Source organism: Littorina saxatilis, linkage group LG2 (assembly GCF_037325665.1).
Source record: "Littorina saxatilis isolate snail1 linkage group LG2, US_GU_Lsax_2.0, whole genome shotgun sequence".
Taxonomy (NCBI): Eukaryota; Metazoa; Mollusca; class Gastropoda; order Littorinimorpha; family Littorinidae; genus Littorina; species Littorina saxatilis.
The window spans coordinates 44,850,417-44,874,406 of NC_090246.1; the positions used below are offsets into that span (position 1 = coordinate 44,850,417).

At 44.6% G+C, this 23,990-nt stretch overlaps 1 protein-coding gene across 7 annotated transcripts in view; it reads right to left on the reverse strand.

The window, feature by feature from the left end:
• The window catches only part of LOC138955311 (netrin receptor UNC5C-like), a 508,460-nt gene that overhangs the window by 115,708 nt on the left and 368,762 nt on the right, over positions 1-23,990 (reverse strand). For all 7 annotated transcript variants that reach the window (XM_070326944.1, XM_070326961.1, XM_070326954.1 and 4 more), the window contains 3 exons: positions 20,440-20,600; positions 17,835-18,045; positions 454-557 (listed from right to left, as the gene is read on the reverse strand). In XM_070326944.1, the coding sequence (XP_070183045.1) occupies positions 454-557; positions 17,835-18,045; positions 20,440-20,600 (476 nt within the window). The remainder of the gene's footprint in view (positions 1-453; positions 558-17,834; positions 18,046-20,439; positions 20,601-23,990) is intronic.

Genomic DNA, 23,990 nt, shown 5'->3' on the forward strand with positions numbered 1-23,990 from the left:
GTTTGGTCTGAGGGGGACTCGTACCAACACCAACCCGCTTCTTTCCTTCTCCACGTCGCTGTCGGTGTCAGTTCCAGCAAAAAAACCAAGTTCCTATCAAACCCTGATCTAGCAGTTACCGTCCATTAGACGACCGTACGACTCTCGTTGGTGAGCTACGTGACTAACACGCCATTAATTTTGTCTCCATTTTCTTATCTTCCCTAAACAGTAAATAGCGATGCAAACAGGATCACTGTTTGTGTGAAGCCTGTTTGCGTGCAAAAGATTCAACATGGTTGTGGTGTTTTTTTAGGAGGTTGTACGCAGTGCTGATGACGTTTGAAAGATAACACCCTATTCACTTTAATGCCAGCACCAACACAAACAGACACACGCGGTAGACCTGTAGTTGCCTACTTCTAGTCAAAACAATGACAGAAACAGATTTGTGTGGAGTTTTTCGTCACTTACCCGTGGTAATGGTTTTCCTTCGGGCGGCAGGCATTGCAGTTCTGCTGTTTTCTCCACAGCTACTCGTGTGCTCATAGGTGTCCTGTTGAATCGCCTTCTCAGATCTGAAAATTTACAAATATAACTTGTATTTTTTTGGGTCGAAATTCAAAGCAAAAATGAAATCAAAACTTGTTCCATCTACTGTTTGAGATAAGGTACTCTAATAATTATAAACGAGTTAAACTCTGTCGTCACACAACATTGCTGCCACTACGCAGAAGGCGATAACTACACTGATTAATACAACATTAATAGTAAAGATTTTGCAGGTGATGATAAATGGAGGATGACGACGACGAGGAGAGCGAGAAAGAGATAACGAAGATAACGAAGATTAGGACAACAAGGAGTAGGAGGATAACGAGGATGATGATGAAAAGGAGCACGAGGATAAGGAGAATGGCGACGACGAGAAGGATAAAGAAGATGAAGACGATGAATGGAGCAAGGGTATCTAACAGGGCACAACAATGCGCCTGTGTGGGAGTTGGAGGTGCATGCGATGGACGTTCGAGAGAAGAGGCGTGAATGTGGGCATGATCACTGACTGGATTATGTAAATATTAATACATAAAGGCACACATATTGTAAAGAATAAACATAGCGTGTCCTATGTAGGCCGACGGGACCCCACAGGACGTTAACTTTCAAGAACGAAGACATATGTATAGCATAATATGCATGTCGCACAAGAGACTGGGTCAGGTCACAGTGTGAAGGCCAGTGTCCGCGAGACAAAAAGGTCAAGACAGGGGGCTGGGCCAACAACACGCCAAATCTAACAGCTTTTCCTTGTTTCGACACCTACCCCTCTCTTTGGGCTCATAACACTACAATATTTACCTGACTCACATAAACGTCATGGCTGGATATATGGCTCGTCTTTGTGCGAGTACATTCACTTCACGTGAGACCCCCGTTCGAAAGGTACCGGGGTCTTACTTACTGCTTCGTAACCCCTCGTGATGTAAGCCCTCATATTCACCAGCTGATTTCTATATTGTGTGTATAAATTACTTTTAACCTTTATGCAGTTCGTTGTTTAATTGAGAGCTTTGGGCTCTATAAGTAAGGGCACTAAGAAACACAGACTCCCATAAACTTTCCCTGCACCAATGAAATAAGAGGCTGCATTACAGACAAGGTATGAAGCTCTTTAAAAAAAGAGTTTATGAAGCTCAATTAACATGGCTGCATTCCCGAACGCTCGACGATTAAAATGCTACATGATCTGCAAGAACATGCACTTCACTTACAAAACATACATCAATACAATGGCAAGGGCAGTTACAATTTCAGGTTAAAAGATGGAACAAAATTGTGTGAATACCACTACACCGGAGGAGAAAAAAATGCTGCAAAAAAGGCTACATGATCGCTGAGGTCAACGAGAACGACTAGCTTTGCACGATATAACTGAAGAAACAGATGTGTGTGCCACACATCAAAGTTATGAAGGAAAACACCAGGAACATATATACAATGCACCAAACCAGGCTTTCGGACCAAAAGAACAGAAACGTCCACAAACGGCGATAAACAGAAGGACAACAAACACAATGCACAGCGGTTTGTTGCTTCAGACACAACACGTGGGAACGTAAAAATCCGCTCTCAGTAGGGTGTTGGATACAGAATAATAACGCGCTGTGTGTGGGAAGGGGAGGGGAGCTCAAGACGCACGGTGTGGGGAGAAAAGGTGTGTGTGGGAGGGGAGGGGAGCTCAAGACGCACGGTGTGGGGAGAAAAGGTGTGTGTGGGAGGGGAGGGGGAGGGGAGCTCAAGACGCACGGTGTGGGGAGAAAAGGTTGTGTGGGAGGGGAGCTCAAGACGCACGGTGTGGGGAGAAAAGGTGTGTGTGTGAGGGGGAGGGGAGCTCAAGACGCACGGTGTGGGGAGAAAAGGTGTGTGTGGGAGGGGAGCTCAAGACGCACGGTGTGGGGAGAAAAGGTGTGTGTGGGAGGGGAGCTCAAGACGCACGGTGTGGGGAGAAAAGGTGTGTGTGGGAGGGGAGCTCAAGACGCACGGTGTGGGGAGAAAAGGTGTGGGTTGGGAGGCGGGTGTTAAAAAGTGGTGGGGCTGGGGTGAAAATAATTATGTATACTATATACATGATTAAGAGAATTAAAATTGCTTGAAGAAGAAAGATCGTTTGGTAGGTAAAATATTCTTCAACACAGCTAAAGGTCAGACAGGAGCCCTGTTTCGTGTTTTAGTCAAAAACCGGGCCGCACTCATGTGTGAGGATCAGACCTAAACTGAGCGCCACTATCTTGCCTACTCAAGAGTCCTGACTTTCAATGAAGCAAGCTGACTGACTTTGGCTTTGTACGAGTACCCCGGCAGGTGGAAACGCGACGTTCATCACAATACTGAGCACTGAGGGATGCGCCCCGTTTCCCTCTTGACACACCTTAATGCATTTGCCTTGGCACCCGCCACCGTCCTCCGTGTATTTTCCTTGTGTGTATGAAGCAGCGTGACCTTTGCACAACCATTATCGGGGCTCATCTCGCCCCTCTACTTTATTTGTCGAAACTCTTGCCAGAAACGTACTCCCGCACCGTATGCCTTCGACCTGTGGCCGTATCTCGTATCGTTGGGAATGACACCTGCTTCGTGGAGTATCTTTACGGTGTAGTGTTCCCCGAGTCTTCCCACATTCCCAGCCTTTAAATACTTCTGCATCTGCAGTACGCTTTGGATTCCTGACCTTTATTAACGAGCACAATCTGCACATACTTGATGGACATGAAATCAGCACTCGACCTCTGCAATGTTTCGCTTTGCCGTCATGAAATTTATTGTTAGACTGCTCAGCATCAAAACTGAGTTATGGCCGAGTGAAGGTTGCAAATCGGTCAGAAGAGAAAGGCCTTATAATCTGAATTTAAGCTAAACAGGCGTACCTTTTATCCAATTTCCTCGCACACGGAAAATATGTGACTCCTTAAGGCGGAGACAGACGCACAACACAAAACCATGTTTTCGACAAAAACACCATCTCAAAACGTCGGGGAAACACATGTTTTTAAAGAGGGGATGTCACACGCGTAACACACAGATGAAGCGCGGTGCGTGTTTTCACAGAAATATCGGTCAGTGTCAGCTTGACCCGTCCAGCTATCGCCCTGTGTTTGGGTTTATAAACAACACGGCTGGCAGTGCCCACTGATACGGTCAGTGTCCACTGATACGGACAGTGTCCACTGATACAGTGTCAGCTTGACCCGTCCAGCTACCGCGCTGTGTTTGGGTTTGTAAACAACACGGCTGGCAGCGCCCACTGATATTATTGCCTCTCTTCAATCGTGACAGGCTCCATAGACTCTAGTTAGGATTCATGGGTCCGATACTACCCTGAATCGGTACCACATCTGAGTCTGCCATTTTTTTCTATCTCCGTGGTGCTGGAAACCGAGTCGCGTGAGTTGATCGTCCGCGTTCATTGGCTGACTACCAAAACGTGTTCTCAGATTTTAGAGCATGCTCTAAAACCCAAAACACGATGCAAAAACACAAAACAGTGTTTTCTGAAAGGCGTTTTGGGGGATGTCACACGGGAAACACGCTGTTTTGTGTTTGTTTTGAAAGGAAACACTGTTTTGTGTTGTGCGTCTGACATAGCCTTTAGTTAGAGTAACTATCACCTGATAGTTATCACGATCATTTCATCTATTGCACAAGTACATTCGATTAACGAAGCGTGTCTTTAAGATGGGCTTTATGCTTAAGCATAACCTCTGATTAATGTCACTGAATGAGATAGTTATATCAACGTATTTAGCTGCTCAAAACCTCGATCTGTCAGCCCTTCTTTTTTGATTTCTCTCCTTTGCTCCAGAATCGGAAAGACACAGTAGCGGGATTTGCACAAAAGACTTGAGTGAATCTCAGTCCAACATAGTGTAATTTACCCGGCTAGACCCACTGACAAGGGGGCCTCAACTGGCAATCCCTCGACACACGCTGCGCTAAGCCAGTGGAAGACCTTGCAATTGGTCTTGCCAGACTCCTGACAAGAGGAGCTATTTTCTGTCCCGAAGACAATTTACTCCCCTTTCCCCTACCTCACGGATACTTTTCACGCTTTCTGTTCCCATACTCTTTGGAAAGAGCGAGAAAGTCGGAGTAAAACAAAAAGTCCCGTCTGTTTTTTTTCTTGCAGTTAATTAGTGCTTTGTTCGGAAAAAAATCTCTTGGGCTGAATGTCATCATCACTTAGACACCCGCTTGTCCATCTGGGGTCATCATCACTGAGACACCCGCTTGTCCATCTGGGGTCATCATCACTGAGACACCCGCTTGTCCATCTGGGGTCAATTTGTTTCACCGCCTTTAAAGTTCGCAATTTGAAGTAAAAGCTACATTTGAACAGAAGACATGGCTAGTTGTTTTTCGTTTCCTTTCTTTATTTGTCAGAGTCTACATCCAATATGCCTGAATTCAACAAAAGAGAGTGAACAAACAGAACCACGAAAACATCCATCTAGAAGAACCAACGCACAAACAGACGATCACAATTCTTCAAAAGGATACAATTAAAAAAAAAATTACAACAAAACTCAATCACAATGTTAAATATTTACTATATCGGCAAAGAAACTGATTCCGTGCCCCCGAGTCAAACCTACAGAATTCAGTAGTAATCACATAACGCCGCAGAAATAACGCGACTCCAACTGGCATAGTTACGCCAGAAATATTGCAACGAGGATCTACGGTTACGCCTATCAGGGACAAATCTGTCGCAGATAGGATTTTCTGCTCCCTACACCGCCGTGAGCGTATCCAGGAAAGATCAATGTCTAATTATCTGCAGTCGAGTTGTCAACCATCAGCCCATTGATAGGGACCGGCCAAGCATTCAATCACCATTGATCCAGAGGGCAGGGCTGGCTGTTGCTGCTAATTTCACTCCGCAGGCCTCCCCAGCCTGCTAACCACACTCGGCTGGCTGGGAGAGCTGTCCTCATCATGCCTTCAGGGCAGCTCTCCTCTATCGCCAGCGTATCCCAGCTTCAGTAAGCCACTTTACTGTTGTTCCGCATTGTCACACTTACCCCAAACAAAAGGCGATTGATGGTTTAAGTCGAAAAAAGTCGGTCTCTCGCAAAACTGTTACGATGCATTTACACTGCGCTAAAATTCAGTTAAATGAACACACGATTTCGGTGAAGTTGCTGGAATGCTGCCGTCAATGACTCCGACGGCTGATGAGAGAGGTACGTCACAGGAGACATCACGAGCACTGCCACGTTTGTATTAGTTACTAGGAACGTTTTTGTGCCATCATTTCTGAAGGGTAATCCAAGTCGAGTGACATGACATTAATTTTTAACACCACTAAATAATTATCACATAAAAGAAGGATTAAAAATAGCTTTCTTTCTTTCTTTCTTTCTTTGGTGTTTAACGTCGTTTTCAACCGTTCAAGGTTATATCGCGACGGGGAAAGGGGGGAGATGGGATAGAGCCACTTGTTAATTGTTTCTTGTTCACAAAAGCACTAATCAAAAAATTGCTCCAGGGGCTTGCAACTTAGTACAATGTATGACCTTACTGGGAGAATGCAAGTTTCCAGTACAAAGGACTTAACATTTCTTACATACTGCTTGACTAAAATCTTTACAAACATTGACTATATTCTATACAAGAAACACTTAACAAGGGTAAAAAGAGAAACAGAATCCGTTAGTCGCCTCTTACGACATGCTGGGGAGCATCGGGTAAATTCTTCCCCCTAACCCGCGGGGGGGGATTAAACATAGCTCTAAAAAGGAATGCAAATGACAAGTGGAAAGGCTGACTTGATGCTATAATAAGCTACTGCTGTCATTTGTAAAAACATGACTTTTTCCTTTTAGGTAACAAAGGCAGGTCTCTTTTATTGTAAAATGCACCCAAATTACTGTTTGCACATGGATTCAACGCGCTAACTGGATTTGGTGCTGATAAATTGGAGTCCAGCAACTTTTTAATTTTGAGTGATGCTGCGCAAAACACCTGTCTGAAACATTAAGAAACGTCACAAGTGCAAAATGATTAGCGTAGGATGTGCAGATCATAACACGATTTCAAAGGAAATACGCAAAAAGAAGCTGATTTGCCTTCACAGTTTTCCGGTTGTCGCAGTCTGATTCTGTGAGACGGTTTTTAGTATCTTTTGCCAAAACATGTTTTTAAAATGTCTAGTCACAACAATCATGCATTTCCCCTTAAGCCCATTTCACAGTTCATTCAGTCTGTAAGCATGCTCTAGATCGCTGCCATCTGGTCTAAAACGTTACGACCAATATTTCTAGTATACACCTGTACTTCGCATTTGGGCTTGCAAGTCAACCTGGACAAAAGAAAGAAAGAAATCCATTGTTGAAAATATGACTGTTTCATCGAAAAAATTGCCTTAATAATATAGTTTTATTAACATGTATAGTATTTCCGATTGTCAAGAATGTAAACAAACAGGACCAGGCTATAACATTATCTTAAAAGGTATATAAGGGCGGGCGGGGGGGGGGGGGGATAAAACTGAGTACAAAAAGCCACACGACTGTGTTGAAATTAGCTGTCTTGTGACAAGTGTCTTCAGATCTTCTGGAATAGGACCAAAGTCAAGCTGAAGCCTCGAACGTCAACCAACACTGGCCACAGACACTTAGCTCTTATCATCGACCCCCCCCCCCCCCCACTCCCATCTCGCCCCCCCCCCCCCCCAGCCTCTTCCATGTCAAGCCAGCAGTCCCCTGGGTGTCGCGCACTCATCGTGATCATTGAATCACGTCCGGAGAGGGTCCTATGACGGCTTACCAGTGCCAAAACCTAGGGTTACCATTTTCACGTGAAAATTAGTAATGAACAGTGTTAATTACTAATTTTCATTTTGGCCTCGTTTTCAGTCACAGCAGTCCGCACTGAGAGGCTACAACGTCCGGCAAACATCGCTCTCACACTATTTCTAAAATAGCTTTTAGTATAAGGCCTTATCGAGCAAGTTATCCGACATAAAGATGCATGTCCCAGTTTTCTGCAATAGCGCTTTCCTTAACGTTGTTTTGGGTATCTTAAAAACAAATAATCGACCCCGAAAACTTTCGAATCGAAGCTGTTCGTAGCAGACGGACTTTTGATCGGCTGTGGTCTCACACTTTCACATATATCTTTCAATATAATTCCTTATTCGACAAGTTGTCGGGTAGACAGTTGTATCTCATACTTGTTTCCACTACCACACTCATACATTTGTTCTGTAGTGTAGTAGTGAAGGACAATCGATCCGAAAATGTTCGAACCGAGAGAGGAAAAATGGCGGCCGACCACTAGCAGACGGATCTCTTCGGTCGAGACTCTCGAACTTTCACAAATATCTTTCGACAGAATTCGTTATTCAACAAGTTATAGGACAGACAGCTGTATATCACGGTTCTCTACACATGCGCTCAGCTCTTATTGTTAATTTGCATCGGATTATGGACCAGAAAAGTTTCGAATCGAGACTGTTTTGCTGAGGTATAACAGTCGCGCATGCGCATTGAGCCTCCACAGTCACCAGGCACATGAAAAGCTAGTAAGCCGTCAGGAAGCGAGCCAAAACTGAAAATTAGTAATTAACGCTTGAAAATTAGTAATTAACACTTTCACGACATAATTGTAATTTTCTCGTGACAATTAGTACTTTTCACGTGTTAATGACTAATTTTCACGTGTTAATGACTAATTTTTAGTTTTGGCACTAGTAAGCCGTCATAGGGTCCTCCACTCCACCTACCAACATCAACAAGCGGCGAGCCACCTGATCGATTCCAGCCAAGTGACTCTGAGCGCTGAGAAACACACAGACACACACCGAGAGAAAACCGTCTTGATGAAGAGCCGGTGTCCGCGGGGAAATATCCTTCCCTCGCCAAACAAAGCCCGACAGGGAGCTGCTAAAATACGGAACCAATCCAATTGCTGTAAATTTTGCCTACACGAAAAGCAATTCGCCCGGGGGCCCCGCCAGTGTGGACTTAACGCGCCGCGACAGATGCGAGGTGCGGAGGACAGGAGCCCAAGGACCATGCCGCGGAGGACGAAGAGCACCAAAAGGAAAAAAAGAACAGCCCCAGGAAGGCTTGAAAGGCGTGAGAGATTCGCTTTTGAATAGCGACGAAACGCTTGGGGAGCGGGGTGGGCCAAAAAGAGAGAAAGCATGCTGTCACCTGATCGGATTTAAGCCACTGAACCGTCAATCAATAAGGCATCGATGAGGACAAATAACCGACAGTATAATTGTGTTGGTGCTGCAGAGTCAGTTGGGTTTTCTCTCCTCTTTTTTTCTTTCCCGATTTTAAACAAGAGGCACGATAACAAAAATCTGGCTGCCGTGCATTTTTTGCCGTTTTGCAGCCTGTGATTGATTCAGGGAATGGGGTGGGGGAACAGCTCCAATGCCAAATCAGACTAAATGCCAGAAAATCACATCTCAGCCCGACGAATCATGCGCCCACTCTTCTTGCGATCCACCACTTACAATGAATGCGGGACTGAACGGATAGATGGGGGGGGGGGGGGGGAGTGGTGTAGATGGAAAGGAACAAGGACAACTGCAATATATAAGAGGGGAAATGTGTTGAGCAAGGAGTGTCAATGTTTTGTTTGCAAGAAATACGAGCGTTTGCTTAATACGAATGAAAAAGAAAGACTAAATCTTTGTTGAATTGCATTCAGAAAATCAAGTTTAAATTCGAAGAACTGAGTTAGACATTCAGCTGAACTACCAGGAAAACTTGAGAAGAAAAAAAAACACTTTCCGAAAACACAATCAACAAAAACAAAATCAATCATACACTTTTACCATGACGAAAAGTAGAGATGGTCAAAGAGACACACAGGCAGACATCCTGAAAGAAGAAAAGAACACTATAGCCTACCTATACAAATAACTATTATCAACAGCTAAAACTGTAGTAAATGCCTTCATGGTGGGATGCTACTATCTGCTTACCAACGTTCTGGCAATCTACACAACCCTTCAGTGCTTGAACATCCTGCTGCCCACGACGATACGTCCAAAACTGTTCACTCAGGCATAGTCCTTTTCTTGACGAGGTCCAGCTTCTGTCATAACGTTTGAATTTTCCCCATTTGTCGTTTCAGTTGACACAAGTGGTTGGCGCGTGAGTTTTGCGAAGGAAATCGTCGTGGTATCCGTGTTCTGGGTTACCTTATCCCCATTCACTCCCACGCCCTTATCCCCATTCACTCCCACGCACACCATATTCTCTCTCTCTCTCTCTCTCTCTCTCTCTCTCTCTCTCTCTCTCTCTCTCACACACACACACACACACACACCGTCACACGACTTATTTCCGCGTTTCTATTTTATGTCATATGAAGGAGCGGGAGAGAATTGCCTTCCTTGCAGCCCGCCTTTCTGCTCCCCCTGCTCACAGTTAAGTGACAATCAGCTTGACAAAGTGAAGATCAAAACCATGTCATATTCCTTCTTTGGCCGCCAACACGCCTACCTTTCCGCTACCTTCCTGACAGTGACCTTTTAACAAAGCGAAAATCTTCATCATGTCATATGGCAATAAGCACGAGCAACGTGTGCGTGAGAGTGCTTTTGTGGGAATGATTGTCTACCCGCTGGTTTAACTAAACGGCTATGTCGGTATTCTCTCTTTACAGACTGGCGACGGTACGACGCAGCGCCCGATGTCTGGCTACCAATGTTTTACCATTTGTTAATATCCACAGTCTATGGTTTGGTGGAGAAAAAAGCCTCAAACAGAATCAGGGCTACATTTATTAGTGCGTACTGTCTTTGAAAAGGCACGAAGGTTCTCAGTAACCGGTCATCCTCTTTCTTAAACGTCTGTTGGTTATGGTAATTTGCATAAACTGTCAAAAGCATACACCTTTATAAGTGCGTTACAGTTCTTTGCATAAGTCAGAGATCCGACGGAGTTAGTAACTCGAAATATGTTCATATCCTTAAACAAGATAAGAAAATAGTTGCTCTAATCATTTTTGTTTGTTTTTTAAAAAGGAGAAGAAGAAGCTATGTCACTCGAGAGCCAGGAAATACACTAACGTCCAAATGTCAGACCCCAACGCTTTCTCAAGTAATACATTTTGAACCGGCTCCATGCATCACATCTCGTGCTTTGTGGCAAGGCAACTTCACTCAGCTCATAATTATGTCCGTGTCATGATCATATACGCTAGAGGTGAGAGAGAGAGAGAGAGAGAGAGAGAGAGAGAGAGAGAGAGAGAGAGAGAGAGAGAGAGAGAGAGAGAGAGTGAGATTGAGAGAGAGAGACTGACACATTTTAATTCAGTATGGGCCTGCAGGAGAGAGAGAGAGTGAGGGAGAGAGTGAGTGAGAGAGAGAGAGAGAGAGAGAGAGAGAGAGAGAGAGAGAGAGAGAGAGAGAGAGAGAGAGAGAGAGAGAGAGAGAGAGAGAGAGAGAGAGAGCCTTTGAACCACGTTTTCCGCGCACTGAGCACACCGATATTTATGAATATTTACTGCATTTTAACTAGCCAGCCAGCTAGTGCGACAGATAATGGAGGGGCTGTGCGACGCTTAGTTTTCGAGATAGGTGTGACCTGACGAAGTATAGGACGTCACATTCCAAATAAAAACGATTATGTTACAGGTGGAAGCCGCTGAGACTGCATTGCTTCGGGAGGTTTTCGCAAAAATAGATATTACACGATTCGATCGAAACAGTCGGAGAAGCAGACGCGCTCTGAGAAAATTTGCATGAGTGTCTTCCCTTTGTCCGTCTCGTGCTAACGTTATTTTGTATGACAAGGAACTTAGTCGATAAATATCGACAGGGGGCCGACTAATGGTTTAAATGTGAAATGTGTGTATAATAATGGGTGTGGGTCTGAAATGAAGTTAGGTAGTAGTTAACATTTGTTTTGAATAATTATTGGTATTTTGACAATGTGGGTAGCATGGAAATATAAGCATTTGAATGTAAGTCTTAGGTACCATTGTACCCAGGAAGAGAGACGAGATAGGAGTAGGTTGCAATAGCTTGTGTGGTCTTTGAGTTTTGTTTTTGGAAAGACATTGTTAAAGAAAAAGAAGACAAGTACAGTAATGCAATATTTATTGTGAAAACCAACGATTTTACAAAGAACATGTGAGGCAACATTATGTCTATGATGGTGTGAAGAAAATTAGTTATGATTTATACTATTATTATTTAGACTTGAGACTGAATAGCAAAAGGCGAAGTGTATGTTTTGTGGTGTGAATTGAAGCAAAATGAAAAGTGTAAATATCTGGAAAATTGTGGTTAAAAGACTTTGTTATTTCTTGATTGTTATTTACTATTATATTGAAGTGAATAGCAAAACGCTGTATTTGAAAACAGCATGGGAATTATATATATATTTTTTTGTATCAGGTTTTTACAAATTGTAGCAAAGTCGATTAACTTTACTATGTACGATGTTTGCTTGCAAATTACAACACAAACGCGAAAAACTTAACTATTTGTAGAGTTCTAAGGCATTGCAGACAAAGCAACTGCAAGAAAGTCAGGTTTTAGCAGTGTGAAAATCCGCTGAAAACGGTCTTATATCCCTTCCGTTAACATGGCTTCGTCCGGCCATACATGTAGGCTCTTATGACACTGACCCTGAGCTGACCCTGAGGCACTGAAAAGGTTTTCACGGAAAAATTCTCTCGAAGAACCAAATGAGTTCGGTGCATTTGTCAGTCTGTCACACGTTGAAGGGCCCCATACGGGTTGAAAGAGATAAGACAGATAAGGTACTGTCGTGTTTTTTTCCCAAACCTAGTGCACTACCGTTCTCACGAGATAAGTTACTTCTGTTTTGTTCCGGGTTTTTTTTCTCCAATTGACACCATGTATGAGAGATAAAACAGAAAAGCCTGTTGTGAAAATGCAAAAATTTGGAGAAAAAAACGAAACAAAACAAAAGTAACTGTTCTCATGACAACGGCAAACAACGACACATGTTCACCGCCCTCAGCTAATTCAAGAAATCACCCCCCCCCCTTCCTGCTAGGTACACGTGCACTCAAGTTAACCTCTGCTTTGAGACACATGTTCACCGCCCTCAGCTAATTCAAGAAATCACCCCCCTCCTGCTAGGTACACGTGCACTCAAGTTAACCTCTGCTTTGACCTGTGTGCCAAGAGTCAGATGAGAGAGAGAGAAAGCGAGAGCGAGAGAGAGAGAGAGAGAGAGAGAGAGAGAGAGAGAGAGAGAGAGAGAGAGAGAGAGACACACACACACACACATAGACAGACATAGAAAGACAGAAGCGGAGAGACTCAGAGGGAGACACAGACAAAGACATACATACAGACAGAGAGAGAGAGAAAAAAAATGTAACTGATCTCGTGAGAACGGTTGAGGCCTTGCAAGGTTTTGACGGCAACAATAATTATTGTAGTTCTCTAAGACTTTATTTCTGTTTGATTTGTGATATGTTGGGAAGACATATTTATCAATTGATCAACAAAATAAAACATAATACAAAACGACACAACATTGTTAAAATCATTATTGGCCAACGTTAAACGTTTACGAAGGCCTCAATCTTCCCGCGCCGTAGACCAGATTAATCCAGGTTTCCCAATTGCTTCGTTTCCGGCCGATTTATGTGGAGCACGTGATGCGCACAAAAAATATTGGCGGTCTAGAAGTGTCGTCTGCGCAAAGATCGCGGCGGCTTTCTTGACCGCCAAGGACGACCACGCACGTTGTGAGACGTCAATCGTTAGACCTCAATAGGTGCTTGATTTTGGTATTTTGATTTACATAACATTAAACCTTTCTTGGGGTTCATGGTCATGGCAACAGCCATAATAATATTATATAATGTATAATATTACATTTCAGCATATGTGAATTACATGTCATCATACCAGACTGTCATACATTTTTATTCCCACATTATTCTGATTGATCACAACCAAACCTACTATCAGTGGACACATCCAAATGCAAGCGCCTGTTCTTGACAACTTGCCACTGATCTAAAAATATAGATATAGATAAATATATGGCCTGTAGGTAAAATGTACAATGTATTTTCTGATTTGTGCACAAAAGCTTTTTTAATTATTTTTTTTTTTAACATAACAATGTTTAATGTCACTGTATGTTTGAAAGACCATGGTCACATTTGTAAAACAAATGTTAAATTAGAAAATAAATAACATTTTGGTTCATGATTTTTCCTATACCTGTGCTGAAAATAAGAAATAAAATGTTGGTATATAAGTCACTCAGATGCAATGTAGTATGAATGTTTTGAGTGTGTTGCGGTTGACCCTGCACATTTAGACCTATGATGATATCTTCATTTTTGTTGAACAATTTTGCCTTCACACCTCCCATAGGGTGACGTATTTCACAACTTCCTGTGTTACACAAACTCAGTGATGACCAATTTTGCCTTTACCCCTCCCATAGGGTGACGGATTTCACAACTTTCTACTGATGAACAATGTTGCCTTCACCCCTCCCAAAGGGTGACGCATATCACAACTTCCTGTGTACATAAACTGATGACGTATTTCATAACAAAATGGCGCTGCCCATGGTCACCCTCGAAACTAACCGTATAAATGGGGGCCTCCTGGCCCCCATAATAACGATTCACTTGCAAAATAAAGTAAACAATTTGGTGTTGTAGTGGTAAATGTAGATAGAAATGTGTTATAAAGACAAAGCAAACAAATAAACGTGTTTTTCTCGTGAAAATGTTGCGTTGTGCGGATGTTTGGGTGGCCACGTGATGTACACAAAGCGACTCGTGCGGGACGGACTCTGCTCTGTGCTGTAACACTGGCAAGTTCAAAACACGAGAAATACGATTTCGTTATGCGGGCAGCCACGGGGGATGTATGTATTTTTCAAATGGTTGTAAAAGAAGTCTTGTATTTATCATCGTACTCCGGCCCTGTTCTTTTTGTCGTCACACCTAAAACCGTTATTTCTTTTGAGCGACGCAGCATTTAAGATAGTGACGGAAGGTCTTGGCAGAGAAGGAGGGGGAGGGGAGGGGAAGAGAAGCACTAGACAACTCCCCCGGATTTCCTTCTCTTGGCTCAGCTCATGACATGCTGAGGTCACACGAGTCAGGAGAGCTTCAAAGAGAATCTGAGTGTGAAGAGTTTGCCTTCACCGACTCCTTGCTGGGAACGAGACAAACACTGGAAGAGGACATGGGGAAACTGCCTCGAAGAGGACGCTGTCAATTGTACTGAGCAAGGAGAATCGTTTGCACAACGAGAGAGAATATCGGACCAGCATCACACTTGCTCATAACGTCTGAATGAGGACAAACGATATCTGACCTGAATCAGGCCAAGTCATCAAGAGAAAATCCTTGTTCGCTGTGAAAAGCTAATTTTACTCGAAAGAAAGAAAGAAAGAAAGAAAAAAAACTCCGCTGCAGTTAGCTTAATTGTCACTTGCGGAGTTCTTCTTTCCCTTCATACTGCTTCCGCTCTCACAGACTGCATTTTTTTTTATCGCTCTTCCCCAAAAGCTGACAAACAGCAAAAAGAAACAGGGAAGGAAGGCTGCCGAGAGCTACGTCACTCAGTGGCCTATGTTCTGTGGTGGGTGGTTCTTGTAAAGAGGGAAAGGAGAGCTGAGCGCCAGTGAAGTTTTGCGAGTTCTGCTCATCTCCGTCCTCAGTCAAGTGTGGAGAGCAGTGTGCGGGCCAATCACCGTTGCCCTCTTCACATCAAAGGCAGAAATGTCGGAACCGAGACAGCTCGTCAGAATTATTTTCATTTCCACACTCGCTCGAACCCTCTCTGGTAATGTCTTGACTGTCTTCGTCTTCCTGTTTCCCTATCTTCTTCTATTTTGTTTTTCCCAGCTGCGTGCCTTTTGTCTGCCTCATTCCATGCTGGCTGATCAGGCTGACTTGCCTATATTGGCTGGTGATTAAGATGTGACAGATGCGTTATTTTTTGGACTCTCCGCCTGACACGCTATCAGTGACCCATCAGGACCAAACCAGTTGCTTTTCTCCTATTTTCTGTGTGGTCCAACCCGGCTCACTTCTATTGATGCCCACTGCTAGGGACTGAGAAATACCGCCGTTTTTCTGTCGGAAGAGAGAGAGAGAGAGAGAGAGAGAGAGAGAGAGAGAGAGAGAGAGAGAGAGAGAGAGAGAGAGAGAGAGAGAGAGAGAGAGAGAGAGAGAGAGAGAGAGAGAGAGAGAGAAAATGGTTTAATTGCTCAGGCAATATGCCCATTGCAAGTTGGGCTGGATTTGGGGAAGGGTATTCGAACACTCAAATATCGAAACCGAAGCCGATAGTGCATTTACACAAAGTTGCATGAATAAGAGTGTCCGTTCAAACTGACATTACTACATGTCAGACGTGTCGCGCTCTGAACGAGGCTATAAGTGTCCGTTCAATGCCCATTGTTTTTCACAATACACACGATTTCATGTTGGATCGCGAAACGTTCGTTAACCAAGGTAGAACCGGATCAAGTCAATTAGGATCTTCTGTCTTGCTTGAACCTTCCGTAGATGGTGTTGTGGTATGTTCCATCTGTCCACTGGTCTCCACGAGGCGAGCCGCTGCATGTAGCCTAGTTCCTCTGGAATCATGTTCTTGGAACCCTGCTTGATGAACCAGAATGTTTCTTCATCGCTGTATTCAATCTGTGGGTTCAATTCAGACGGTGGGTCAAAGAACAGTATGAGAGAGAGAGAGAGAGAGAGAGAGAGAGAGAGAGAGAGAGAGAGAGAGAGAGAGGGAGGGAGAGAGAGAGAGAGAGAGAGAGAGAGAGAGAGAGAGAGAGAGAGAGAGAGAGAGAGAGAGAGAGAGATGATGGGGGTGGGGATTGGGGTGTCGCATGGGGACATCCATGCTGCTGCAAAGCACCCTTTAGGTCACATACATGGCGAATCAAACGCAATGAAAAACGTCATTTCATCAAGTCTAGTTCTCGATTGCATCTGCATGCTTTTAAATTCCAATTAGCCAAACGATTTGGTCAATAATGTGACATGTATAAAACAAAAGCACGGTCCAAGTGAATCCGTTCGGCATTTTTCAGGCGATCACAGCTTCCCAGGTCTGACATTTCCAGCATTGATCAAAACTGGTGTTTCACGTATTGCGTTACACTGTACGGGCAGTGAGAAAGAAACAATGAAAACAATGAAAAGCCAGCAGTGATGTCGTGACAAGCAGCAGTAAGCCTAAACCCTCCCCGTTCGCCCAGTCTCCCTGAACCGTGTTTTCACTTGTTCCTTTCCCTCAACGCCGATCTGCACCTTTAATCCATTTCATTGCAATCGGCTGCAGCTTCATCAATATTTCACGGCTCATCACAGTAAAATGTACACAGGACGGAGCGAGGCGCTATGCCCAATGGCTCCCACGGGCACACGCGGCGATGTGATGATAAGTATGAGGGAGAGAAAGTTGGCTCCTCCAACCAGCGGATATGACTGCACTTCCCGCAAGGAAGGACATCGTTCCGACTCACAGCCAAAAAATGGCATCGACTTCAAACGCTGAGACCATTCTGGTCGTGCCTGATGCTGCGGATTAATGCTCTCCACTTCTTCCATAATTAAACAAGCTTTTCTCCTGAGCCTTCTTTGAGTCATGCTTGAGATCACGTTTTTGACTCGACGAGAGCCAGGGAAACGTTTCGATCCACACAATAAAAATTGGGATGTTAAGATCAGGAACAAAGATAGTCTGACTGGGGTAAGAGGGAATGGGGATGATGTGTTGGGAACTCTGCCTTAAAGACATGGAAAAAGGGGGATTAAAATACCAAGAATGGAAACGATAATACGTTCCCGTACATTTATTATGTGCACTGAAACTTTAAGTGATGAATTATTAACCAGACACAAAACACCGTGCGGAGTATTGGCATGACGAACGAGCATGAGGACAGAAGGCCTGCAAGCTAGAGATTGGCTATAAAGATAGATGATGAAGAAACAGAGCAGGGAGATTGTAAGGATGACGGTCTTACTAATAATGGCTGGCAATGACAATTATCAAGAGAAAGAAGAAGGTGATAAATACGTGAAAGACCACGACTTAGATGCCGTGAGCAGCAAACCGGTACAGGTACAGGTACAGGTACAGGTGGGCCACACCGTGCGGGGACAGAGTGACACAAGGGGAGAAAGAGAAGCCTGGATGATAGAGGAAGGAGAAACAAATTCGAAATACAGTCACGCAAAACTTAAGAAAAGCACGTACACATTACTCAGAGAAAAAGTTTTACTTAAAAAAAGTTACAGCCCGACCGACCGCCAGACAGTCAGCCAGACAGACAGACGTGCGCAACACTTACAGGCAGCTTCGATCTGCGCCCTGGTGCTCTTGACGTGCTGTGGGTTGGAGGAGCCCTGCACGGTGTTCCAGGCGTAGCACTCGCACCAGTAGCCGTCCTCCCCATAGTAGTCCTCCACCTCGTCCCGCGTCACTTCGATACTGCTCTGCAAGGTCTTGCGCCCCGTCACGGGGTCGATCAGCTCCAGGTTTGTCTGCTGCTTAATGGGAACCTGCACACAATCAGTCACAGTAAACGTATCAGTGTATCGCCTGCAGGAAATTTCTTTCGGTCATTTCGCTCCGCTGCAGAAATACAAAAACTCCAACTCCATCTAATACGTCTGGGTATACCACCATGTATAACAGATTCCGGTATGAGAGTGTCGCCATTACTGTACGGTTCTTTGTGCACCACCATACTGCTCTGCGGTGGTAAGTCAGTTCCAGGTCCGCGTCGTGCTTGGGAGAAACCTGCTTACAGTGAACTATTGGCACCGATAGCGTATCGTCGGAAGGACGTGTTCTCAAGGCATCGTCAAACTGCTTTGCAGCATCATGGGGTTAATTACCCCCAGGTCTGTCTGATGCTTGGGGCTGGGGGAGCCTGCAAGCATTTAATTACAAGTACAGGTTTCAGTGCATCATCTCAAGGTACCGCAACACGATGGCCTAGTGATAAGGCGTCCGCCCAGTGAGCGGGAGGTCGGGGGTTCGAACCCCGGCCGGGTCATACCAAAGACTTAGAAATTGGCAATCTAGTGGCTGCTCCGCCTGGCGTCTGGCATTATGGGGTTAGTGCTAGTACTGGTTGGTCCGGTGTCAGAATAATGTGACTGGGTGAGACATGAAGCCTGTGCTGCGACTTCTGTCTTGTGTGTGGCGCACGTTAAATGTCAAAGCAGCACCGCCCTGATATCACCCTTCGTGGTGGACTGGGCGTTAAGCAAACAAACAAACAAAAATCATCTCAAGGTCATATTCTTTGGGCATCACTATACTGCACTGCAGCATCTTGCGCCCAATCGCCGCAGATCAACGTTCGTTTGGAGCTTTAAGTAAATGCGGACAGTGTTAACTGTAGGCATAAGTCCATCTAAAACAGCAGGAGAATGGAAAAATACCACCGACAAATGATTTAAAGTTAAGAAAATGACTTTCCTCAATCATGCAACGATCTCAAATCAAAGTTACATGTATTTGTATTTTTTTGTTGTGCTGAATTTTTTTTAACCCGGAAAAGTGATCATCACCTATGATTCTTCGCGGAAAATTTCCAGGACGGATTGTAGGCTTAACTTTTGATGCTAATCTATCCAAAGTTATTTCAAGCAGCTAATATTACAGCACATAGCTGAGGTCATTTTGGCCGGCTACGACACTGAATGATTACAATAACACTCATAATGCCTAATACAGGGCTCCCCACGGACGCCCCTCCCAGAGGGTCCCGGGACCCCCATTTGCAATGTTTAGAGGGTCCATGGACCCCCACTGCAGAATCTCCGAGGGTCCCTAGGGTCCAAAATCCGAAAAGTCCCGGTGTACTTATAAAACATTGTGGTCACACATAGTGTACTGAGAACAATAACTGACGATTGCAGTCTGAAAAGATATCTACGGTACGCACGACAAAGGACATTTAGTGCGTCCCAGGACCCGCTCTTTTAAAGTTTAGTGCGTCCCGGGACCCCCTCCCTCCATCAATGCTGAGAGTACCCAATATTGACGGACTGTGTGATGATAGTGATATCAAATTGTATTCTGTGTAGACCCTTCCACCAGCATCTTAGACCACTCTTTGTACTTTTTCTTTTAATAGATGATTGTCATTTGTTTTACCTCATGTCTGCCCTGCGTGTGATGGTGTGATCGTGACTGCTGTAGTGTGGGCGTGTGTGTGTTGGTGTGTATGTCAGTGAATGTGTGGGCGTGTGTGTGTGTGTGTCAGTGTGTGTGTGGGTGTGTGTGTGTGCGTGATTTTACCAACACTACGCTAAATTCCTTGTGCTTAAAATGTTTTTTTAATGTCACTTGGCTCAATAAATACTGTATTCTGTATTCTGTAAAATACAGAGGTCGTCGATATCAAAACTGATATCGACGGAAATGTCGTCGATATCACTTTTGCAATGAGCTCAGTTTTGCCCAATTGCCCAATGGAAATCTACGTAACATTATGAAATAGCAACATTTCCAACTGTCTGATATTTGATGAGTTCTCTGTCATCTCACACCAAACCAAATCAGCCAGGCCTCCTGACAAAACTAGCACAGAAAGATGACATGAACAGTATGAGCTTGCCCTCGAGCAAGCAAAGCGCCGTCCACTTGCTCACTCACCGGGTTAGGATCACAGCTCTCTGACACACCTGTCACAAGCCCAGCACCAACACAAACGTCATGTACATTCTTCCCATATAACGTGAGATGGAATCTGCTGACCATTTTAGGCGGAATGCCTGACCTGTCTCCTCCTACAACACATGGGCGTTCTGTGCGATTTGAAAGAATACCAGACTTTACAGCAGCAACAACCGCGACACCGTCGTCCCAATGTCACTCATGGTGATTCATAGCGACGGTGTTAAGTATGACCTATAGAGTGATGCGGCACAAGTACTGACCAAGCTGCCGGCACACTTGAACGTGATCTGGATGGCGGGCGTGGCCCTGCACGTGATGATGACGGGTTTGGTCCGCACCACGTAGTAGTTGTGTTCAGGCTCCATGCGCCACTCCGGCAAGCCCTGGTTCAGCGGGTCGCTGCTGCCGAACGGAAAGTCACCTGCAACACAGAATAAGAAACATTCTGTCAACTATTTGGTCTGTAACACATACAAAACTCAGAACATAACCATATTCATTTCAACATTAAAATACGGACAACTGGCTGGGTATACCCAACTATACAAAAACTCCGAATGAATGCTATAATTCAATTAAAGCGTTCTTAACACTTTTTCTTGTTGAGAGGGAACGATGTCTGCAAGTTACAGTTATTGACAATCTTCAAAGGTCAACATAGGTACGTTGCAAGTACAAGCAGCACATACAAAACAAAGGAAAAGCCACAACTTTGAAGAACACATCAAACAAGCGACTCAGCACAGATCCCATAACACGGAACAACATCATTGAAGAGATTATCTTGGAAAGTCAAGCGTAAAAACGAATGATATGCGCTCTCCGCCTTTCCATTCAAATATCAGACAGCAGAGACACAAAGAAGGGAAAACGGCAGCGCCAGAAAGCCATCCCACAATTTGACTACTCAGCGGCTAACAGCCTGAGAGTGTCACAGGCCGCCCGTGAATTAGCCCCGAGTTGATCCGCGTCATAACCTTATTGAGGAGTAATGAAAACAAGCCGGACACTCACAGAGCAGCAACAAAACCAGCGGCGACGTCCAGAAATGCAACCACAGCATCTCGGATTGTGGACAGGTAAACAGGCCGAGGAAGCGTCAAGAGCCCTGCTAGCTCCCAGACTCTACACGACATGGTTCACACGACACGCGCCTCATTGTTCTGCAGCCTGGCTCTGCCTCTCTCACCGACACTGAAGGCCCCTCGCGCCTCTCAGGGAGAATGATATTAGCAGGGCCAGAAGCCAGAGAAACTGCCGGGGCTGAGGTGGCGGGGTGGCACAGTCTCAACTGTAATTTCAGCCAGCTGGCATTGTCCCCTTCCCTTTCCGCCATCCCCCTTTTCCTAGTTTCTACCCTCTTTTTATGACTGTACCCCTTCCCTCATCTTCCACCCCCTGTTCATGCGGAGGATCAATACAGTGTCGGTGCACTGGCAGGTTAGACAGCGTCGTTCAGTTCCTGTCTGACTGCGCCAGTCCCCAGTCTCTCCACGGCTGACTCCACCATACAGGCACTTGACACTGATCATCGCTAATCACTCCTTCAATTTTACCATTCACTGAACGCTGTACCATTGATATAATCAGAATACAACCCCATCCGGGCTTAATCAAGTGAACAAAATGAATTCTTCAATAAACGCTATAAAAGGCTGTTCTGCAAACTAAATTGTGCATGCAAATACGTAGGGGCGATAGCGGTCAACACGATGTGATTATACACCAAAAAACCCATTGAAAATGTAATTAAATTCAAATAATTGGCACCTCGCAGGCGCCTGTACACTCCCCCTCCCGCCCCTCATACCAGTCGCGTCCTGGGCTGGCACGTGAAATCGCGCCGCGCGTGCCGATCTTTTACAAAAGTCAACAAAATGAGAGCTAATGAAGTTATCGTCACCCCCACAGCATATTCATGAGAGGAAAAAGGCGCATGACACCTAATATTGAGCCCTCTCTGTAGTGCCTTTTGAAGGGGTTTATGCTAACTGAAATTGTATTGCCACTCAATTGAAAGCTAACAAAACGGGCGAGGGGAGAATAAATCAAATAAAGGAAACGCGCAAATCAAATAGTTTTCCTTTTTGTGAAACTTGGTTTTGTGGGTTTCCTGTCTGCTTGTACGAAAAGACAACAGTTGTACGTCTTGGATTGAGCTCACAAAGCTAAGTTAAAGAACGTCATCAGAGACGTAAACAATTGTTGGAAAACTTAATAGTTTGAAAAACATGTTCAGAGAAATTATGCTAGCCATGTGCAGTCATACCGCCTCGAGTACAGCATTTTGTTTTGTTTTTACAGAGAAAAGAGGTTGTCATCCCCGGCCGTTACAAACCCAAGATTCCCAAACCATAAAACTTAAGTTTGACCTGCCTGGCACTCCACTGCGTCAGAGATGAGGCAGCAAGTGAACATAGTTTCCCCCGAGACCCTATGTGCACTGTGTCCTAATATAATCACCCCTTCGGTCCCAGGCGCCCTAGGCGGTGTGGTACCATTTGTACAATTGCACACCATCACTAGAGTCTATCCTCAGCTCTTTCGCAGAGTTGTCCCTGCCATTACAGCAGAGACTCCCGCGCCAACAGCGGCTGTTGGATTTTAACATACAATGGTTGGCCTAGTGTTAAAATGTGCTTTTAAAAAAAGGCGCAAAACAAAGATCAATTCCAATGATGCCCTCAAACAGAGAAAATGCCCATTCCTCCTGGTAGCTAAGATGGCCAACAGAGAAACAGAAAAAAAGACAACAGTACCTCATCTACACACCTGGATGAAACCTAATCTGCATTTAACACTTCTTCACAGACACTTTTAATAAAAAGAAAAACACACCAGGTCAGGTAAGTTTAAATCAATATTTCGGCATGTAACTGCCTTCTTCGGGATGGTATTTAAAGACGCTTTTAATGTATAGAAAATAGCCAACAAAACCGTGTCTGAGTAATGCACACGAACAATCACTCTGCACAGGAACAAGCACTCTACTGCACACACTAATAATACCGCAAAACAAATCGAGCCGAGAGGGCACCCTCAAACCATCTTGCTCATTCAACAACGAAAACAGTCAAACCCAAAAAGTCGGTTAGGAAACAGATTTTGCAAAATTAGCAGGGGGTTGCCCAGAGGGACAGGACCCACTGTGCACCGGAGGGGCCAGATGGAGTCAAAGATTAATTTCATCAGCACCAGTAATTAACATGGGGGCCCCAACTCAGCATGAAATGAAGAAAACCTCATTTCCTTCGCTTCCATTTGGACAGGCACGACATACCAATTCACAGAAATGATCATTACCACGGGAAGCCCAAGTGCCCAAAATTATTCCGAGGACGACAAGGGTCGGGAAGAAGAAGGCAGAGAGAGGAAGTAGGGGGACATTTTCTCCCATCCAAATGATAATTGGGGGTGATGATATCAATTAGCTATAGCTCACACGGATAAAGACGATTTCGTGTTCACACGATATTTTCTTTGTTTTGGTATCGCACAAACAAACTCGGGGACTTGGGCTGTCTAAACTGTTTTAAATAAACCAATGTCATGCACCTTCCATTAAAAATACATTATCATTATCGTTAGAAAAACATCAACATTTTCCAGCAAAGCGGATCTGACTTTTGGTCTTCCACAACACTGCTTTAAGAGCTTCTCAGGGTGTGAATATCGGAGGAAAGTAGGGGAGGGATGATGAAAGGGGGGTAGGGATGATGAAAGTAGGGGAGGGATGATGAAAGTAGGGGAGGGATGATGAAAGGGGGGGGGGGGGCTTGAAAGACCGCAAGATTAGTATCCTCCTTCAAGA